We start from the raw sequence: 21,603 nt of genomic DNA, 5'->3' as shown, positions 1-21,603 counted from the left end.
CTCCCTGCCACTTCTCTGACCCCCGGCCACCTTACTGTGCTGCAGGGCGGCGCGCTCCGCAGCGGGGGAGGGGAGCAGGGTTGGAGCTCCAGACGGCCGGAGGCCCGATGCGAACGGCCGGCGATCTGTGAATGCAGGGCGGGCGGAGGGAGGGAGAGGAGGGGAGTGGTCTCAAGTTGCAGGGGAGAGGAGGGGGAAGTGGAGGAAGGGCTTTGGCTGCCGGAGCCCCTTGCGAGTGGCACCATCCGGCCGGCTGCCCTGTAAGCCCCGCACGCTCTGCATGGGGGTCGGGGGGAAGTCCGGACATTGACAAATTCCCCCCGGACGCTATTTTTAACTGAAAAAAGCCGGACATGTCCGTGGGAATCCGGACGAATGGTAACCCTAACACTAGTCAATGTGGGGATCTACTTTAACTCTGGGCCTTCTTTGTGCATGAAGATAACGACTCTCCATAGGAATCAGCAGGGTGTAAATTTCAAGCTTGTTTGTAGGTGGTGTAGGATTGTAAATCTCAACAGATCATTAAAGAATCAAAAACTACATTATAAGACCCTTACGTCAGGAGTAGTGAAGCCAGTGTGTTCTGTGGCCAGGCGTCACTGCCAAGGGGCCAGAGACAGTGGATGGGGAGTGCTGGGGTGCAAAACATGAGGATGCATACAAAAATTACTGAAAACAACAACAACAACAAGGCCCCAAATCTTTGTTAGCACTGTGAAAGTTACTAGTGACCCCCCCTTAACAGAGCAGCCTTTATGTCAACCAGTGGCCATTAGGGGGAAGCCTATCTGTTAGTCTTTAAGGTGCCACCAGACTCTTTGTTGTTTTTGTAGATACAGACTAACACGGCTACCCCCTGATAGGGGGAAGCAGACACTTCAAGTACACAGTAGCCTGAACTTTTCTACTGTCTTCCCTTCAAGGCCTTAAGGTAGTTGGAGCTGGTCCCAAGCCGGTTTTCACTGACCAGATAGCAAAAGCACGGGTCTGACAACCACCAATCAAGTGTTAACACTGCAAAGACCTTTGTCTGAATGTGTATAAAGGATCTGTAAAATGTGTGTAAGACAGAGTTTTTGTACTAAGGTGCAAAGCTCTCCTTTCTTCTGCAGAATAAAGCAACTCTTCCTTATCCCTGTCTGGCTGTTATTGGCTCTCAGCTAGGTGGACCCGATATTTCGGTAACAGCACCAAGTTAAAGTTCCCCATTGCTACCTTCTGACGTGCAGGGATTTGAATCAAACTCTGCTCCTCTCAGCCTCAGGGTGTGGGATACACCCCCTGCCCCTTTATCACTAGTGAGGTAACATTCACTGGCCCCGGGCTGGGATCAGCACCGTATTGTGCTGGCACCTGGTGGCCAGTCAGGGTATTTCACAGAGGGTGTTTCCCTCCCGGTACACATAAGAAGGTATAAAACAAAACATTGGTTAAGTTAACCGCTCAGCTGATTACTCAAATCATCCGTTTTATGGGTCTCTGGATATCGACTGCTTATCAAAAGAAAAGGACTCAAGAATTAGACTTGATTTTAGTTTTATTGGCTACACTTAAAAACAACCAATAGAATAGGATTGAAGAATGCAAATAGCACTGGTTCATGATTGGACTGAGATAAGCTGGTCGATACAATAATCATCCCGGTTTTAAGAATCACATAATACATCCATAACAGAAAACAGGAAAACCCCTTCTCAACAATTATCCTGTGAAGGTGACTGTTTGGAATTTTGACTGAGTCCCTTAAAGCAGAAGGAACACATTCAAGCCCATTAGTTATACTCTCCATTGTTATTTGACTCAACAGTGGAGAACAATTCTAGGCTAATGCATAAGACAACTTGAGCAATTCCTCACATGCCAACCCACCATAGTCTCCTTCCCAATGGATCTGTTGTGGTTACCCCTTTTCACCAATATTCACACCAGTTATATTAACTCCGGATCAGATAAACACCCCTAACCACCTAACAAGAGCACCTATAGTTTTATGACAGGCTGCTCGCGGTTCAAAAGGCTTTCAAGCATAGTCTTATTTGATGTCTGTTTACACCTAGAACTCGACAGGCAGTGTGCAGCTATTAACTACATGGGATGTACACTGTTTAGGAATTGTAACTAGTTCTATTTAAAAGCTACAACAAACTTTATCAAAACAAGGGCACAAACTATAACTGTTACAATCTATACACCACGTACACAAGCATGTACATGTCCTTAGTAATTAGGTACCCAGCTGAGGAAGGAGTCAAGTGACTGATTTGGGTCCTTGCCAAAGAGAAAGTCTGTATGTTACTTATCACCAAATCTTTGCTCAGCTGTCAGCTTTCATCAGCTCCATTACTGATCACAGCAGGGCTGACACTGCAATTGCAGGTGGAGTGAAGGACGGACATTGTGTTTTCCTCATGTGCTAACAGGCAACCCAAGCTGCTGGAAAAGAGAGAGAGAGAGTTAAAGGTGCCTGAGAGGTATTTGATGTCTCCAGGAGTGAGGATTCCCAGGTGGCCGGCTCAGAATTTGAGTCTTCTCGGCTTTCAGGAAGTGATGTGCTGAAGGAGACAGGCCATTTTATCCCCTTTCTGCTGTGAGTTCAATTTGGTTCCTCTGCTTGGAGAAGCTGGCATGGACCAATCAAACGGTGACCCATGCCTGTGATGAAGGCTGGAAATGTCCAACCAAAATGAAACTTGTGTCTTCTCGCCACCCAACCACAGGCACGTCTTGTGAGTTCTTACATGGGGGTCTCAAATTCCAGTCTCTTTTGTGCAAAACTCCTGGTGTCACATCAGGTTGTGTAGGACAATTAGGCCATAGCCAGGAGTACGACTATCTTGGGACAGCCAGTGAATATCTGCTGCTCAGCTCCGCTCAGCAACCTCCTTTCACAGATTGCTTTCCATGGGCCCCTCTTGCAATGCACTCCGATCACCACTGCACGCTGTGCTGGCCAAGCGGCCGTTTGCCCTCGGCACTTCGCTGGCTGCTGAAATGTTTAACTTTCAAAAGGAGTTTTATACAAAGTCTTGCCACATTGTTTGAATGTGTTGGAACAGTCCAGTCTGCAGGACCATGGAGCCACTTGAACTGTTGTTCTCCGGCAGGCTGGAGCAGCTCCATAAACCTGCCATCCTGGTGTCCTTATTTTACAATTGTGGCAGGATCTCTGTGTGTGGCTGAGCTGGGCCTGTGCCGCATTGATGCAGAAGCTACATTGCTGATTATTTAACTCCGTGACCAACTGTTCTTATCAGACATTTTTCAGTTTCATCCCCTTTTATTTCCTGCCTCTCCCAGCCCAGGTGTATTTCACGTATTTGTGGTAACATGAGCGCGCTTGATGGCAAATATTATCCTTACTTCTTAATTTTACCACTAATTAAAAAAATCAATACGAATGGAACCCCTTCATTTTCCTAACAGGATCACCCCTCGGCAAACCCTGGCATAATGTTCACAGTGTCTTGCCCAAAGCATTACCAACTTCTAGCTGACTTTCCTTCTCAATTTAACGTCATTTCATCAAAATATTTTAATCCGTCAAATACACCGTGAATTCCCCCCATGTGGAGGGAGGGTTTCAACTTGGATTTTCCCACCCCAGGAGAGTGCTTGAAGCACTAAACTGGTAGAGAGGCACCACCACTGTCAGTGACTGGGACATGGGTGGCCGTGCCTAGCAGTTAGAGCAGGATCAGGCCTAGTGGTTGGAGCAGGCATCAGTAGCCAGGAATCAGAGCCCAGGGTCACAGCCGGAGTCAGGAATTGGAGCCGAGGGTCAGAACCAGGTTACCTGGCGTGAGGCAAGGCTGGGTCCAAGGCAGGAATTGGAGCCGAGGGTCAGAACCAGGTTACCTGGCGTGAGGCAAGGCTGGGTCCAAGGCAGGAGCAAGGCTTGGAATGAGCAGGAGCCATCTCAGCCGCGGGTGAACGCTCTGAGCAGCTGCTGACCTGCTGCTGTTGCTGGACTCGAGAGCTGCTCTGTCGACTCTTCCAGCCAATCAGGCCGTGGAGCCAATTAGGCAGCCTGCTACAGGCTGACTGTGCTCATTAGGTTACCCAGAGACTTGCTCTGCTGCAGGTCCTGAGTCCTGACAACCACCTCCCCCTCCATCCATTTTGTGTGGGGTTAGGTGTGTCCTGAGAACACTCCTGGATCAGGCCCTGCAGGCCAGACAGACGAGAGAATGGAACCTTCTGGGGTGTCGGCGTGAGGCAGGTTCCCAGGTGTGATGCGGCTGTGTGCCTGCTCACTGGCAGAAACGTAGGCACCTGGGGGCTTTACTGGTGGAAATGTAGCTGTCGAGGGACTTTAGGCACCTACAGGGTCAGGTGGCAGCTGAGCAGTGGTGTTCTGAATGCCCAGGGTGCCCCATGCTGGACTTGGGGGGTTACAATGGCACCAAACTCCTTTTCATGGATCTAGCCCTGAAGACGCAGTTGAACCAGACTTCACAGGAAAAACAACGAGGAGTCCTTGTGGCATCTTAGTGACTAACACATTTATTTGGGCATAAGGTTTCATGGGCTAGAACCCACTTCATCAGATGTATGGAGTGAAAAATACAGGAGCAGGTATTAATACGTGAAAAGATGGGAGTTGCTGTACCAAGTGTGAGGTCAGTCTAACAAGACAATTCAATTAACAGCAGGATACCAAGGGAGGAAAAATCACTTTTGTAGTGGTAATGAGAGTGGCCCACCTCAAATAGTTGACAAGAAGGTGTGAGTAACAGTAGGGAGAAATTAGTTTTAGGTTTTGTAATGACCCATCCACTCCCAGTCTTTATTCAGGCCTAATTTGATGGTGTCCAGTTTGCAAATAATTCCAGTTCTGCAGTTTCACGTTGGAGTCTGTTTTTGAAGGTTTTTTGTTGAACAATTGCCACTTTTAAGTCTATTATTGAGTGACCAGGGAGATTGAAGTGTTCTCCGACTGGTTTTTGAATGTTGTGATTCCTGATGTCCGATTTGTGTCCATTTATTCTTTTGCGTAGAAACTGTTCAGTTTACAGATTCTGTTTCACATGAGGCCAGGGTGAGTGAGCCAAGCAGAGATACTGGAGCATCGTCTTCTTCTCAGAACATTTCTCCTGGATTCAGAGACTGGTTTAGAGACCAGTTCCATTCCAGTTAGTTTTGCCTGAAAAGAAACTATCTAACCTGACATAGTGTTGGTGGAAGGGACAAGCTTTTGATTCACCAGAATCCCGTCTGATCTGATCTGGTCGGTCTCTCTGCTGTTTGTCAGTTTAAGGTGTCAGTTTGTTGTTGTTGGGCTCACCCACGTCTAGAGGTTCTGACAGGGCTGGGCCAGGTGTGTCTGGTTTTCTGTGGGCATGTATAGGCGGTCTTGGTGCTGTTATATGGACTCTTCAGCTTTGGGTTCAAGAGCCTTGGTCAGAACTTTCTGAGCATCTTCTGCAGCCTCATCCAGAAAGCTCTGCAGCATGTAGCGCGTGGTCACAAAAGAAATTCCTCCCCCGGCTAGGGAGCCAAGGCCTGGTACAAAATTAAGAATAAATTCCAGCACCATCAGTGCTCCACAGAGAGATCTGGAAAGTACAGTCAGTACAAACTCTTTTGTTATGGCTGAGGCCAGTGGACCCTTTTTGATAACAGATTTCAGCTCTGCAACAGGCTTGTCAACCTGCTCAGCCAGTCTACTGAGAGACTCGTCATCCAAGCCAAAGGCCTCACAGTAACTCTTCATGTGAACCACCAAGATGGCTACATCACAGACGAGAGAGAGGCCTGGAACAGGAAGAGCACCAATAGCACATGACAATAGGGCCACTTCGCTAATATGCTTCTGCAGTTCAGCCTTTTTCTTCTCCAGGATCTTTGCCGAGATGTTGGGCAGGGCCAGGATGAAAACGTGTCTCTTCTGATCATCCAGCTCATTCTCCAGGGTCTCCTGCAGGAGCTGGAAATCATAGTTGGCCAATTCCCAGTTGCAGAGCAGGAAAACCCGCGGGGAGGCCTCACCTGCTTTTCTCAGGTTCTTTATGCAGTCCTCCTTGATCTCCTGCAGGGTTCTCGCCTCATTGAAATTCTTTTTCCTTTTTTCAGCATTCAAGTCATAGACCACTTTGGAGCGCACGTAGTAAAACCTCTTCCCCATCTTGTGAATCTCACGTGCCAGGGTGGTCTGGTGGGAAGTGAAGCGCGTAGCACTGATGATGATGAAGAAGTCATAGTTGTTGAATTTTACCTGATTAAGGTATTTGTCTGCCTGAAAGCTCTCTGTCCCAATTCCTGGCAGGTCCCATAGTTTTACATTTGGGAGTCTGGGGTGTGGATAAGCCATTGGCTCCATCGTTGTTTGTGTCACCCCAGTCTTAGCAGCTCCTTCATCGTCATCATGCAGGCCCAGGATGGCATTGATGAAGGATGATTTCCCTGCACCTGTCTCTCCCGTGATGGCGATGTCCAGTGGGGTGCTTTTTAATGATTCCAGCTTCTCCTGAAGTTCAGCAGCTGCTGCCGTGAGGTTTCCTCTCTCAAAAATGGCTTTCAGTTCTTCAATTTCTCTTCTGGAGAGTCTACCAGCCATGGCAGCCTTTGGTGGTGGCTCAGTTGCTCTTATCACAGATCTTAGAAAAAGGAAAAAGGAAAAGAAAAATTCCAGTGATGTATTTTTATCAGGATAAACCAGATCAACCCCTTTCCTTCAGAACCTGCGACTCCTTGGGGAAAGGTTCATGTTGACATCAATTTTAACCGTATGAGGTTGTAATAAAGTTTAACACAGGCTGATTTTCCTAGAAGCAAACACCCAACCTTTAGCAATAGCAAATGCTCTGGGATGTTTGATTCAATTAAAGGGGGGAAAAGCAACAGCTAAAGTTCAGTTCAAACCCACCTGCTCAGTACACCGTATTTTCAAAACATTCCCATACACACACTGCAGCTTGTCCCTAGCATGACCAGCTGATGAACTGCAGTGACCCTGCCATCTCTTCCCTCTACCCCAGTTGATCTGCAGGGAAATGATCTACCAAAGATCTCCAGTGGAATGGTGCTTCACAGCAATTACAATACCACCCTACAGTGATTGCTTTGAAAGAAGCCACAGAGACATGGACTGAAAGTGGATTTGTTGCTTTTATTTGGAAATCATGCACTACACAGAAGAAACCTTTATATGCTGAATTTCCTAAGAGAGATGGAAAAGCAGATGCAGTGGAAAAGATCAGCCTCTGAAAATTTAAATATGTAGCAGGGACCTCAAAAATATGTTGTAAATGTTATACATTGTTTAGAAAAGGCATGCCCCCCAAAAGTTGAGGCAACCCACTCAACATTTTAAAAAGAGGCATTAGTTTGTGTATATGAAAACGCTCGGCACCAAACCTGCACAAAAAGTTCCAATACTGTGTAAATTTTAATGTCTTTGATTCTTATCAGTTTTACAACATTTCTTAAAAATTGAGAAGATCAGAAAAACCCTCTGCCCAAGCCCTGGCTTCAGGGTAAAGGAGAGAAGAGACAACTCCCCATCCAAGGGGCACTTAGTCCTGACTCGCTCTCCTCTTCTGACAGGACTGAGGGGTTTTCCTGACTGCCTCCATTCAAAGCAACTCCCTGCTCCCTCCAGTCCTGGGTGGGGCAAGTTTCAGTCCTTTCCTCCTTGGAACAGACCCTGACCTCACCCTGCCTGGCCTTTAGTTATTTCCTCATTCCTCAGCACCACAGCCAGGGAACAAATCCCTCCCAGAGAGGAGTGGATGGGCAGTTTCTCTAGGGCAGAGCTGGCCTCTTCCCCCATCCCTGGACCATCTGTTAATCCCTTCCTGGCCCCATCCATGCTGAGAGGCCAGCACACACAACCCATCACAGAGCCCCGTGCCCTGCAGACCCTCCAAGGGCTCAAGGACTAGCTGAGGAGAGGAGATTCCCACAAGGCCAGGGACAAAGCGGCTGCCCTATTGGCCTGGCATAAGTAAAAACATGTCCAATTACATGAAGGATGTTTCATTTGTAATAGATTTCAAAATACTTGACTAATTTTGAGCACCACTCCAAAGCCAAGGAATTACATTTCTTTGGTCAATCATTCAAATAGGCTGGGTAGGGCCTGTAACATAGTCATCTTGAGGAAATCATTATTTACTCATGGTGACTTGTTTATTTATGAAATAGGTTGTATGTATACCTACACCAAATGACATGGCTCAAACTACAACCACTCATGTTTTCAGTAGATCATGTTTTCAGCAGATGGGTTTATCCCCAAAATAGACTCAGACAGAGATACTCTTTTTACTTCTGGTCTTATGGTTAACCAATGAAAAGCCCTAGGAATCCAACAGAAGCTCCATGAGCCGTATCATCCTCAATCTTCAGGACAGGTTGAGGGTATGATCCAAACTGTGAAATTTCTCTCTGAAAATGCCAGAGACTGGGACTTAAAGCTACCCGTAGCACTAATGGCTATGCATTCAATACCTAACTAATCTACACAGGTTACATCTTTTGAAATAATGACTGGTCATCTGATGGGCTTACCAGTTCATTTACTATACCAAACACCAACTGAGAGAAAGCTATTGCTGATATATATGTCTCAGAGCTAAGATCTAGGTATCTACAACCGAATAGGATCCCATCTTCATGTGAGTTCATATAAAACCCTCAAAAACCTCCACTATTCCTCCAGATAGAGTCAAGAAGAAGTTATTCCTCCTAAATAATGGGATCTGCCGAAAGGGGGGCGGGGGGGAAGCACCAGATGGCAAATAGTAAATTTTCTTTTTCACCTATAAATAAATAACAGAATAAATACTAACCTATCTTTCTGTTCCTTGTCTGACACTGAATCCTCCCAGAATAAGCAGATCAACTGGAACTTACTTCAGAATGGGATTCAGTACCTGTGACCGACATCTTGAAAATATGTTACGTAATTTTGCACTGTAGGTCCTGGATTCCCTATTTCCTTTCACGTTTCAAGTGCCTCCTGATGCCATCATCCACATTGGAGATGGAGCATTATAATACCTGGATCACTATCTCCATCACACTGAAATCAAAATCATGGATGACTTCAAGGGTCATAAAATTCCCCTTGATGATGAATTGCAAAATCTCCTGAACTAAGAGGACTCCCATACCTTTAAAATGTTGGTGAGTGCAGAGAAAGTGAAGATTGCTAACTCAGACATTGGCACCAAATATTACTACATAGAATCATTGAAGGTTGGAAGAGACCTCAGGAGGTCAGCCACTCCTCATAAGTCACGTGCCCCAGCCCCCTAATCATTTTTGTTGCCCTCCACTGGCATCTCTCCAATTTGTCCACATGCTTTCTGTAGTGAGGACCCCAAAACTGGACACAATACTCCAGATGTGGCCTCACCGGCGCCAAATAGAGGGGTATAATACCTTCCGTCGATCTGCTGGCAATGCTCCTACTAATACAGCCCAATATGCTATTAGCCTTCTTGGCAACAAGGGCACACTGCTGACTCATATCCAGCTTCTCATCCACTGTAATCCCCAGGTCCTTTTCTGCAGAACTGCTGCTTAGCCAGTCAGTCCCCAGCCTGTAGCATAGGGGACATCGCTGTTTACTGTTTTCCATTGTGAAAACTGACCGTTAATTTCTACCCTTCGTTTTTTATCTTTCAATCTGTTACTGATCCATGAGAGGAGCTTCCCTCTGCTCCCATGGTGTGAGAGAGCAAAGGGAGTGAAGCGCATGAGGGAACTGCCTGCAGGAGACTTGAAGCCTGGAGGAGGCTCGCTAAATGAGCTAGCCAGAGACCCCTGGCATGGGGAGGGAACAGCAAGCAACTGGTTCCTATTTTTTTTCTGAGGTCACCATCTATGCTCATTAAGATTTGGCTTCCAAATTTTAAAGGGTGTCTTTTTGCTTCTAATGGCCTCCATTACTCTGATGTTTAGCCATGGAGCATTCTTTTGGTCTTCCTGCTGTCTTCTTTGATTTGGGCTATATATTTAGTCTGAGTCTCTATTATGGTATTTTTAAGTAGTCTCCATGCTACTTGCAGGTATTTTACCTTTGTGACTCCCCTTTCTAATTTCCATCTTAACCGGCATCCTGATTCTTGAGTAGTTTCCATTTTTAAAATGAAATATTTCCGTGCTGGGCTTTTTTGATATTCCTCCCCCCACACACACTCACCCAAGGATGTTAACTTTAATTACATTATGGTCACTTCTAATGAGTGGTTCAGCTATAGTTATCTTTTGGACCAGATCCTGTGCTTCACTTGGACTAATTCAGGAATTGCCTCTCCCTTTGTGGGTTCCAGGACCAGCTGCCCCAAGAAGCAGTCGTTTATGATGTCTAGAAATTTTACGTCTACATCATGCCTTGAGATGTGCCATTTACCAAATCAATATGAGGATAGATGAAATTCCCTGTTATTGTTGCATTTTCGGGTTTTGCAGCTTGTCTAGTCTCCCTGAGCATTTCACAATCACCGTCACCATCGTGGTCAGGTAGTCAGTAGTATATTCCTACTGCTGTTCTCTTATTATTCAAGCATGGAATTTCTATCTGTAGAGGTTCTATGGTACTGTTTGATTCCTGTAAGATTTTCACCTTATTTGACTCTATTTTTCCTATTTAGAGATTGGCAGTAAGGTCCAACTTGTCCTTATGTATGTTCACAACAGTCAGATGAGCCTGGCATTCCTGTTCCCTAGTCCCAGGAAGTGATTTCACCTTCCTAGCCAGGGATATGGGTAACTTTGCTAACTGACCACAAAATGTTCCCACGTTATGAATTACAGCCAGAGACACCATTACCTCCTGAGCGGCGGGGTGGGGGACAGAGAATACAATCTAGTCAAGGATGGATTTGTCTTTCCCACTGAGCTCCATACGTGTTCTGTTGCTTTTATCAGAGAAGTACCTCTTCAGCCTGCCAGGACCCAAGCTTTGGCACTTGATGAAAGTTCCCATTGACATTAGTGTGCTTTGGATCAGGCCCTACATGAGAAACAGACCCTGGAAAAAGTTTTGAGGAAACAAAAGGCCGTTCTGGAAATGCTGGGGTAATTTCCTCCTGTTCCCCCCCCCCCGACCACCTCCATACCCATCCCTTAGTGGTTGCTCCTATGGTTTAACAAGGCACAAAACACAAAAATCTCTCACCGGCAGCCCACAAATGCTTCAGTTCTTCTGAGCTTTCCTGAAGAAAGAGGCCAGTCTCCAGGTGTTTGATCATGAAACCCTCCTCTCTCTCTGTCTCTCTTGCTTTCTCTCTTCTCTTTATATAGGAAGGCAAAACATAGATCTCTTTATTGCCAGAAGTGAATGTAGCACACCCTAGTTTGTTTTATAGACGCAACCAGGAGACAATTCTGCGCCCTCTCTCTCCTCCCTATCACACGAAAGGAATTTTATTTCACTTGGCATTTCCTGGAAGACTACACTTTGTGTTGAAAGGCCACCGCAGATCAGAACAGGGTGGAGATGCCCTTTCACATTAAACAGGCAGAGCAGAACAAATACACAAAAACATGAAAACTCACATAAATGAAGCAACAGAGGGTCCTGTGGCACCTTAGAGACTACCAGAAGTAATACAGTTCACATAAATGAACTGCACCAAGGCACATTTCCTGGGACTCTGGGCTGTGCCCCTGTGCACTGCGAACTCCCTTAACTGCCCCAGTAACACTGCCTATCTGTCGCCCCACAAAGTCACGGGACCTCCTGGTCAACCTCCTCCTGGCCCTAGCAAAACTGGCCATCTAGAAAACCAGGGAGAAAAGGTTGGCCGATGGAGTCTCCTGTGACTGTGGGGCCTATTTCCGGTCCTCCGTCCGTTCATGTATCCGGAGCACTGGGTGCTGTCCGGGGTTCTCTGCTCGGTGTCCCCCTCTGGTTCACTTTGTTTGACCCTTTGACCGCACTCCTGTCCCTGTTCTTTTATTCGTTAAAAAAACAAAAAAAAACCCACATGGTGGGAGTGTCACAGAATGAGCACTTTGGGGCTGTGGCTCCTGCCTCCTCAAACAGGCTCACCCCCCACAAGTAGTATAAGGGACCTACCATCAAACTAACGTTGGCCCCGCCCCTTGACCTCTCAGGACCCGCCCACCCAAAGCAGAGGTTGTGGATCAATTTAACATAAGGTGACCAGATCACCCAAGTCAAATATCGGGACGCGGGGGTGGGGGGGAGCGCGGGGCGTGGCAAAAAAAAAAAAAACACCTCTGCAAGCGCTGGAGGGAGGCCCGGGAGACGCAGGGGAAGCGCGGGGCCGGGGTGAGTAACAGTCCGGCCTGGCCCCGAGCAGGCAGGACTCAGTCGGGCGGTAGGGAGAGGAGGGGGGCGGCCCGCGGGGCCAGGCGGCGGCTGTTCTCACCCCCGGGCAGCGGGACTCGGGAGCAGCCGCTGCTGCAGCTCCCACTGCCGCGGGGGGAGGAAGCGGCCGATGGCGCTTGGCGCCCGCGGCTCTGGCGCCCCCGAACCCCCCGAGCCTGGGCCTGCTGCGGGGCCCAGCAGTGCGCACGCTGCGCCCAGCCCAGCCCCTGGCCAGTCACGTCTGGGCTGCTGCCCAGCTGGTGCTATCCCGCGGCGGCCCTGGAGTGGGGGCAGCAGGGCCCAGCCCCCCCGTCCCGCAGGGGAACGAACGGGGCTGGGCTGCCGATGCCTCCGCCCTGGGGCCGCCGTGCGATAGCACCAGCTGGGCAGCAGCCCAGACGCGCCTGGCCAGGGGCTGGGCTGGGTGCAGCGTGCGCGCTGCTGGGTCCCCGCAGCAGGCCCCGGCTCAGGGGGTTCGGGAGCGCCAGAGCTGCAGCCGCCGAGCGCCATGGCCGCTTCCTCCCCCGCGGCAATGGGAGCTGCAGCCGCGTCTGCTCCCGAGTCCCGCTGCCCAGGGGGGAGAACAGCCGCCGCCTGGCCCCGCGGGCCGCCCCCCTCCTCTCCCTACCGCCCGACTGAGTCCTGCCTGCTCGGGGCCAGGCCGGACTCTCACTCACCCCGGCCCCGCGCTTCCCCTGCGTCTCCCGGGCCTCCCTCCAGCGCTTGCGGAGGGAGGAGGAACGGCGAGCCCGGGGAAGAGGCGGGGATTCGGGGAGGGAGCCAATCGGGGGAGGAGGGGGTGGAGTCGGGGCGGGGGGGGGGGGCGCGAGCACTTCCGGCCTCTGGAGCATTTCCTTGTTTGTCCAGTGTCCCGACCGCACGTCGGTCGGGACGCGGGACAAACAAGGAAATATCGGGACAGTCCCGATAAAATTGGGACATCTGGTCACCCTAATTTAACAGAACTTTAAAATCTAGGATGTGGAGATATTTTACAGCCCATAACACCTTTCGCTACATCGATGTGTTACCTGACTTTATAAAGAGTTACAACCGGAGCTTTCACAGAACTATATGTACCAGACCCGTTGATGTTAACCCCTCAAATTCTCTGAAGGTATGGAAAACGGTTTACGGAGCTGGTTTTAAAATGAAACTGGTTGTTGCCCCTTTTAGAAAAGGTGACCATGTGAGACTATCTAAAACCAAAGGAGCTTTTGAATCAGGTTATGAACAGACATTTACCGATGAGATATTCATAGTGGATGAAGCTTTAACCAGGGGCCAGAGACCTGTAACCGATTAAAAGATTACGAGAGTGAGACAGTTACTGGATCTTTTTACCCTGAAGAATAACAAAAAGTAAACCCCAAACGAGACAGGATTTACAGGATTGAAAAAGTTCTAGCGGAGAAAGGAAAAGGGAGAAAAAAGCAGCTACTGGTGAAATGGTTGGGGTGGCCCGATAAGTTTAACAGCTGGGTGGAAGCTTCTCAATTCTGTGACATTTAGACACAAACAAAAAAGATTCCTCCTGCAAAGACAGAGACAGAGACAGAGAGAGAGAAAAATGAGTGACGGCAGGTTTTCCCAGGTGCCTGGGAGGTGGGGTTAGTGGAAATACAATACCCGTACAGCTGGAATACTATCAACAAAGACACCCCTTTCAAAATCACCTTTGGAGATAAGACATGGAGTTTTATCCTACAATGAGGTTATTACTCAACCATACCCAAATTACTGGAGCATATGAACAGCGCCGTGGCTCGTCATTCTGCACTGCCTGAGGTAGTCATGAACTACGACCCTGTGGGTAGAAAAGTTAGACTTAAATCCACCAATTTTACTTATATGTTTTCTACCAGCAGGGAGCTAGCTAATATTATGGTGTTCTGGCCTGAATGTGCCCAAGCAACTGTGAGATCTGCAAAACACTGCCAGGCATTAATGAAATGTGTTAGGTTTATTGTTGATTTCAGGCAAAACAAAGGAATTACCCACATTTCCTTGTATTTGTTTCATAGGCAGCCCAGGTTTCAGTGGCTTCTACCTTATCAGTTAGATAATTTGCATTAATACAGATGCTGTCTGGCTTGCTTCCGGATCCAAAGCTATCCACAGCTTAAAGATTCTTACTTAAAAAGGGACACAATTAACTTTCCCAGACTTTTGATTGTCTTTTACTTCTAACTTCTGCTTTCAAATACACAGTGATCTGAAAAAGACAACACAACCTATATTGGTAGGTTTGCATTTCTTTTACCTCCGCTACAATATACACTGCACATGTTCTGGGGAAAATGCACATCCTCTCCACAATTCAATTTCCACAACACTAGCCACATCAATTTCTACACAAGGTGTAACTGTTTCTTTTGTGCTTACAAAATCTCCATGCACCCACAGCAAAGTGACAGCGACCACACAGAGCCAGGGGCACTGTCCTTCTCTCTCTTTACCAGATCTTTGATCTGCTATTTGTTACCCAAAACCAAATTCAAATCTTTCATTCTCCTGGGTTTGACTACACTGCTGCAGCCACAACCTTTGGTCTTTATCTAAAACATTTTAAATCTTGTAAAGCATTAAATCACCTTAAGGATTAACTGCTAAATACCATATTAAACAACACTAGTTTCCTGTGTCTGGCAAAAGTATTCTCAGTTTTGCAACTTTAAAACAATACCAATTCATCTCAAACTTATAAAACACAGATTGTACACAACAGGAGTGTTCTTCAGCAAATTCGACTAAATTATTCATAGTCGAATAATTCCATTTAAATAACCTCTTGCCTGGATTACTTGCAGACATTCCTACCAAGTTTCACTGCTTGATTCCCTCTAGCAACTACAGAGGGAACTTCTCACTCTTTTTCCTTAAATCACTTGCTTGTCTCCCAAAACAACACCCAATGAACTCAGATTTTACCATTCCAATTATTGTCCTGGGGATTTGAAATCCCCATGCTTATAATTACTTACTCCTTTCCTTCCACTATGCCCTCAAAGTTTCCAACCTGTTTTCCAAATACTCTATCTGTTGCCTGCCCGCTTGGGCCCGATCCTGCTTTTCTCTCTGAACCGTCCCTTCCATGGACACCGGCTTGTTCCATTATCAATTTAGGTAGGAGGGTGGGCGTCTCAACTAGCCCCCACCCTTCCTGGGCTCTTCCCTTAAACATTCTTACTCACAAGGCTACCCAAGTCCGCTCGCGTGAGGCTTGCCACCTGGGCAAAACACATGGCCCATTGGCATTTAACTATTCAATTTTCGCTTGGGGCAAACACACTGCTGTTACAGCATATGCAAACACAAATGGTTAAATTCTGACAAGTCCCTGAAGGACCGGTACTTGCTTAGCCAGTGCTTCCTTTTCTGCCTGGAAGTCCTGTCTCAAGGCTTGCAACTTGCCCTGGGCGCAGGTTTGAGTTGCTGCCTGGTTCATGATCTATGCTCTTAATTGCTCAGTTCTAGTTATCAAGTACACATTTCTTTCCCTTTTTCCAACTTCTCTATTGCCCAGTCCTGCTACGACTAGGGGTAGATCCACCTGACACCCTTCCTGGTCAACCGGGGTGGAGAGAGGAATGCTAAACCCCTCTCCGGTTCTCAGACTTACTGCGGCTGAGAGTGGGCACACTTTCATACTCACACACGTACGTCCAGACTGGCCATGTCTGTGTATAACGTCCAGAGAAGGCGCTGGGCAATCTCCAACTTGCACTCTTGGGAGGGCTGTTCTTTTACACCCTGGGGTCTCCTGCGGCGTCTCTTTCAGAGATTCCAGTCCAGGCCGGCTGCCTGTGGCTTCTTCAGCGTCCCCAAACCACGCCGTCTCCAGGGTCGCAAAGGCAGACTGTTGGATCTCACTGGATAGTTAAGCTTTGCAAATGTAATCTCAGCACTGTAACTTGTATTGCCTTTGGTTTGCCTCTGTCTATATTTTTTCACAGCCAGCTGGGGCCGAAAGCAGTTTTTCTTTGTACTTAGCATGTAGGGTGAACAGATGTCCCTATTTTATAGGGACAGTCCCAATATTTGGGGCTTATTTTTATATGGGCTCCTATTACCCCCCGACCCCCATCCCGATTTTTCACACTTGCTATCTGGTCACCCTATTAGCATGGTCTGCGTTGATTCTTGACCTTGAACGCAGAGCAACTTTCACTTTATCTCTGGACCAAGCTGAATTTCAAATTAACCCGTTCCTTTCCTCAATAGGCAAATTGCTCCCACTGTGTGTCAGAGGCTTTTTGGTGATTAAAAGCTCCTCTGAGATGTATGATCTTATCTAGATTGAAGGTACCTTCTAGTGGGCATTGTTTAGATGAATTTTCACGCGTGTAATGATTCCAATTGTCTAAATACCTGCAGGTTTTCGGACCATAATGCACATACATGAAGTAAGCAAGCTGGGGTACCCTTAGGGGGTGAGAGGGAATGCTTAGACTGTCCCCCACCCATTTTCCAATCACACACACAGGGAGAACGCCCTGTCCGCGCTAGGAGCTCAGAAACTAAGGATCTCTCCCTACAGGGTGCTCACACAGGAGAGACTAACGAGGATGGCCACGACCCTCCTACACCTCCCTTCAGCAAAGAGAGTCAGCTAGTCTCAGAGAGACGGCACCGCTTACTCTCGTTGCATTCAGCGAGATGATCAGACTGTCAGTGGCTCACAGAGAGGAAAGGGGGAGGGAAGATGTGTTCACACACACCTAGACCCAGGTAGCTTCCTCGCCGGACAATGCCAGGCTGAGTCAGCCCACCATGGGTCTTCTACAGATCCTCTAGTTACCGGGCTTGCATTAGAGTAGTTCTGGTCATGAGCCAAACGACTTCGCAGAATATTCTGGGCATCTTCCGGTAACTCTAAAAACATTTTTGCTGTTAACAAGCATGTTACCTCTGGAGACACTTGGGTACACTTTAGCTTTTGCAATTCCAAAATAATTTACGAGGGGTCCATATTTGTCATATACTATATCAGGGTGTCCGATAGGGTATTCTTTGGTTTTGTTTATGAAAGGGTGTTACAGGCTGGTAAAATCATAACAGTGGATTTCTTCCCCAAGGTTAGGTTTGTAATACAGACAGATAGCGTTCGTCCTCCCCCCGAAAAGCAGAACCCCTAGACACAAGAGGCTGGGGCGGTTGGGCTCAGTTTAAAAAACCTTCAAGCTCCCTGTCTGTTTCTTTCATCACCTCCCCCTCGTGCTCCCAAAGACATACATAACCAAGTCTTTTCAGAGAGTTGGTCTTGAGCTGCGTCTTGTAGTAAAGTTGTCCCCAAAAGTTGTCCCCATCATAGGGTTCTGTGCTTTTTCACAATAAGAGGTGACACAGCCATGGAAAAAACACCCGTTAAAATCAAAGGCTGTGCATACCCCATCAATGACAGTGTAACCGTCGAGAAAGTAGGGGCCTACCTGTAATTCCCCACCCCGTAAAGCACGCCATAGCCGTATATTGTCTTTGTGAGCGGTATACAACAGCCACTGAATAGAGGCAGTCGAATATCTCTTTTTCTGCCTATGATAGTTGTCTAGAGGGAGAAGAGCTACTGTGTTAGGCTGCAAAAACATAAACCTGTACATAACACTGGCATCTGTCAGCATGGCTATGTACCGGAAAGGATCTATACACAATTTTGCCTCTGAATTTACCTGGGCCTCTCTCTACAATATCTCCTGTCTGTCATTTTCATGATCTCTTCTCTGTACATGATACAGGCCCATCTCAAAATGTTGACATCCTGCTGACAATAATATGTGAGCTCTTTCTGCAAATCAAACATCTCATATCTGTTGTCCTGATACCAGTCAAGAAATTCTGCTTTCTCCCTGGGCATCATGCTGTCTCCCCCATAGTGCTCCACCATGGGCATAGGCCCCATGTAATTTTGTGTTTCTAAAGTGTTAAAAAATGTGGGAAATACCCATTGCCACCTTCAACCCTCATTGCCTGTGAGAGCTTGCTAAGCTTCATAGAAGATTAGGGTTGGAAGAGACCTCAGGAGGTCATCTAGTCCAACCCCCTGCTCAAAGCTTCATGGGCAAGAAGTTAAAAGTCTATAAAACGAATGCCCAGGGCCTTAACTTCCACACACATTAGTTTACTACCCTGAGTTATCAGTTCTATGTACATCTTTTCCTTCAGTAACTGTCTAATGACGAAGTACACATCATAACCTTTGAAATTGTGCGCTAGGAATGTGTAGTCCCGGAACTTTTTGCCAGTAAAAACCTTTACAAAGATAGAAGGACACTCACTGCCCTTAAATTTTCAGGATTTTTCCGGCTTTAGGGACATAGCAAAAATCATTGCAATTTTGTAATATTGGTATAAATAATATTATAAATGGTCACCCATAGTCCATACAGCGCCACAGCCACAATCTGTGAAATGGATCCATGCCGCTCTGGGCTGGTGAAAGCCCGTTATGCCCATTACTAATAGAAATAGACAATGTCTCCTTCAGAGAAGGGCATGTACCAAACCCCTTGGAAAACGCCATAGGTCACCCAATCCTCAGGAAATCAACACATGACCTGGAAGATCTCTTCAAACACTGTCCCACCTCCAAACTCCCATTCCTGGGAAAAATAAGTGAGAAATAGGAACCACCAAGCCCCACCAATATCATTGACAGCAAAGGAAGCTCCCAGGTGGCATAATGAGGGCCTGGAGCCAGTATATAGAAATGGGTAGACTTTGGGGAGGAATCAAAGAATGTGATGGGGGGCTGGAGCCCTGTGACATATCCCTTCCCTATTCAAATCAAACAATTGCTGCCTTTGCACACTCCCATCTGTTGTCAGTTGGTATGCATGTAGGGTGACCAGTTGCTAACTGGAAAATATCAGGACCGACGCAGGTGGAGCGCCTTTTCAATTGTGACACTCACCCATCCTGGTCTTCGGAGGCACTTCAGCGGCGGGTCCTTCAGTCGCTGACGGTCTTCGGCGGCATTTTGGTGGCGGGTAATAAACCTTGCCGCCAAAGAAAGAAGTACCCACCGCCGAAATGGCGCCGAAGACTGTCAGCGACTGAAGGACGTCCCGATATTTTCCTAAGCAAAGCCTAAGCAAAAAGAAAAAAACAAACAAAAAAAAGCACCCAAAACAAACTATCGGGACAAATGGCGTTCCGACCGTACTTTGGTCGGGACACAGGACAAACTGCTCGATATCGGGACAATGCGATTTTATCGGGACATCTGGTCACCCTATGTACATGTGTGCTCTCTCCATATGCTGTCCCAGCCCCGCGCAGACAGTTGGTTCAGCAGACCTTGCTAGTACTCCCAGAAAGAAAGACCACAGGCATGGTTCATTGACAAAGGCACTTGGCCAGGTTTATTGACCTGAAGGCACAGTCCTAGTGCCCTGGCTCCATGGTTATAGGCAGGGACGTCCCTAGCCATTCTGGGGCCTTATGCAGCCCCTACGCGAGGGAGGGAGTATGGGGCCCCAGGCCTCTGAGGGAGGGGGGCTGGCTTGGGGGGCAGGGGGAACTGCCCCCCCAGCACTCACCGGTGGCACGACTGGGAGCTGGTGGAGTGGAGCAGGCCGGGGCCAGGTCACTGCACTTCCCGCTGCAGGGTCGGGCTTGAGCAGCATGCAGCTGCATAGGGCACCAGGAAATGTGGTGCCCCAAATTTCCTGGTGCCCTACGCAGCTGCGTACTTTGCGTATGGGTAGGGACAGCCCTGGTTACAGGTACATTGACACATTAGTCCCCAATGGCAAGGTGTGACTCAGTCAGCAGCAGGAATCTCTGTTGTCCCCTCAGCCACACAAAGGGTTAAGGTGAGGTACCCCGACATTTATAGACTGAAACAAATGACTTACGTTGCACTTTATGTGTTCCATGACATCTGCTTGTTACCTCCCCTTGTAGCTTGCTCCAGGTGTCTCAGGCAAAACATCCCTGTTCATCACTTCTCTCAAACCCTGTTATCTGGTGTTAGGTCAGGATGTACCTGGGCTAATCTTCTGGAGCGTGTTCACACACATGCCCAGTATCCGTTGCTTCTTATGAATGCCTGTGTTCCAGCAACACCAGCAATACTTTTGCCAAGGTCATATAGAACAGTAAACTTGTAAGCATCTGCGTTAATCCATGGCCTGACTTTAGTTCATGGCATGGCCTAAGTTTGCTGACTATGGTACTAGCCACCAGGCCCAGGGCTCCATGCTCTCTTTCGCCTACACCCACAAAAATCAATCAGTTCCCCCTTTGTTTTTATAGGACCCTGCTGCCGCCCCTGCTCTTGATGGCCTTCTGGACTTTTCCACCTGGAGATGATAACTTATCATTATTGTAATTGTTGGCTGAGTGAAGCGAAGTTCTGCAGCTTCCATCAGAACAAGAGCCCCACATCAGCTCGGCCCATCTTCCCAGTTGAGTTTGACATGGTGACACACTGAATAACTGGTCTCCAGACAGAGAGAATAGAAATAATAATGGGGGTAAGGAGTCGGGGGGGAAATGGGTCCATCTCTTGTTGGGGAGAAGCCCCCTGTTTACACCATGAAGGCACCAATCCAGAGCCCCTAAGTGTGACATTCCCATCATGTGTTACTGGGGTGGCTAAGGGAGGGCACCGCCCAGAGTCCCAGGAAATGTGCAGCAGTGCCATTTATTTGTGAGAGTTTCCATGTTTTTGTGTATTTGTTCTGCTGTTGCGTGTGAAAGGGCATCTCCAACCGGTTCTAATCTGTGAAGTTTACTTACCCCTCCCAGGCCTTTACTCTATTTTCGGGAAGTGTAATCTTCCCGAAAATAGAAAGTGAAAATAAAATGCCTTTCGTGTGATAGGTAGCAGTGAGTGCGCAGAACTGACTGTCTTGTGGTTGCTTCTATAAAACAAACTGGGACGTGCTACGTTCACTTCTGGCCTTAAACAGATCTATGTAGTTGGCGTCCTCTATAAAGAGAAGAGAGAAAGCGAGAGAGACTCAGAGATAGGAGGGTTTTGTGACCAAACACCTGGAGACTGGCCTGTTTCTCCAAGAAAGCTCAGAAGAACTGAAGCATTTGTGGGCTGACGGTGAGAGATTCTTTTGTGCCTTGTTCAACCACGGGAGCAACCCCAAGGGGAAGGAGATGGACGTGTGCATGTGTGGGTGTGGGGGGGACATGTTCCCCCAATATTTTGGGAACAGCCTTTTTCCAGCATCTGTTTCTTATCCAGGTCCTGATCCAAAGCCCCCTGACATCAATGGGAGTCTCATAAAGTACCAAAGCTTGGGTCCTGGCAGGCTGAAGAGGTACTCCTGATAAAAGCAACAGAACACGTATGGAGC

General features: G+C 47.8%; 1 protein-coding gene across 2 annotated transcripts; it reads right to left on the bottom strand.

Annotated features, from left to right (window-relative positions):
• Positions 1-1,533: 1,533 nt before the first annotated feature.
• On the bottom strand, positions 1,534-11,373 carry LOC135976868 (interferon-inducible GTPase 5-like). 2 transcript variants are annotated; one of them, XR_010594155.1, is made up of 3 exons: positions 11,132-11,373; positions 3,859-6,599; positions 1,534-3,796 (listed from the first exon to the last, which is right to left on the bottom strand). XR_010594155.1 is itself a non-coding variant. In XM_065574574.1 (2 exons), the coding sequence occupies exon 2, from the start codon at positions 6,557-6,559 to the stop codon at positions 5,366-5,368; it is 1,194 nt and encodes a 397-aa protein (XP_065430646.1). In that variant the 5' UTR covers positions 6,560-6,599; positions 11,132-11,373; the 3' UTR covers positions 1,534-5,365. The 2 variants fall into 2 exon arrangements, 1 of the variants encoding a protein (XP_065430646.1); XM_065574574.1 differs by having other exon boundaries at positions 1,534-6,599.
• Positions 11,374-21,603: the final 10,230 nt, after the last annotated feature.

This window comes from Chrysemys picta, chromosome 20, assembly GCF_011386835.1.
Source record: "Chrysemys picta bellii isolate R12L10 chromosome 20, ASM1138683v2, whole genome shotgun sequence".
Taxonomy (NCBI): domain Eukaryota; kingdom Metazoa; phylum Chordata; order Testudines; family Emydidae; genus Chrysemys; species Chrysemys picta.
This window is presented reverse-complemented; position numbering and strand designations above follow the sequence as displayed.

Coding starts and splice junctions, on each gene's coding strand:
- LOC135976868 (XM_065574574.1), bottom strand. CDS start 6,559: ATGGCTGGTAGACTCTCCAGAAGAGAAATTGAAGAACTGAAAGCCATT.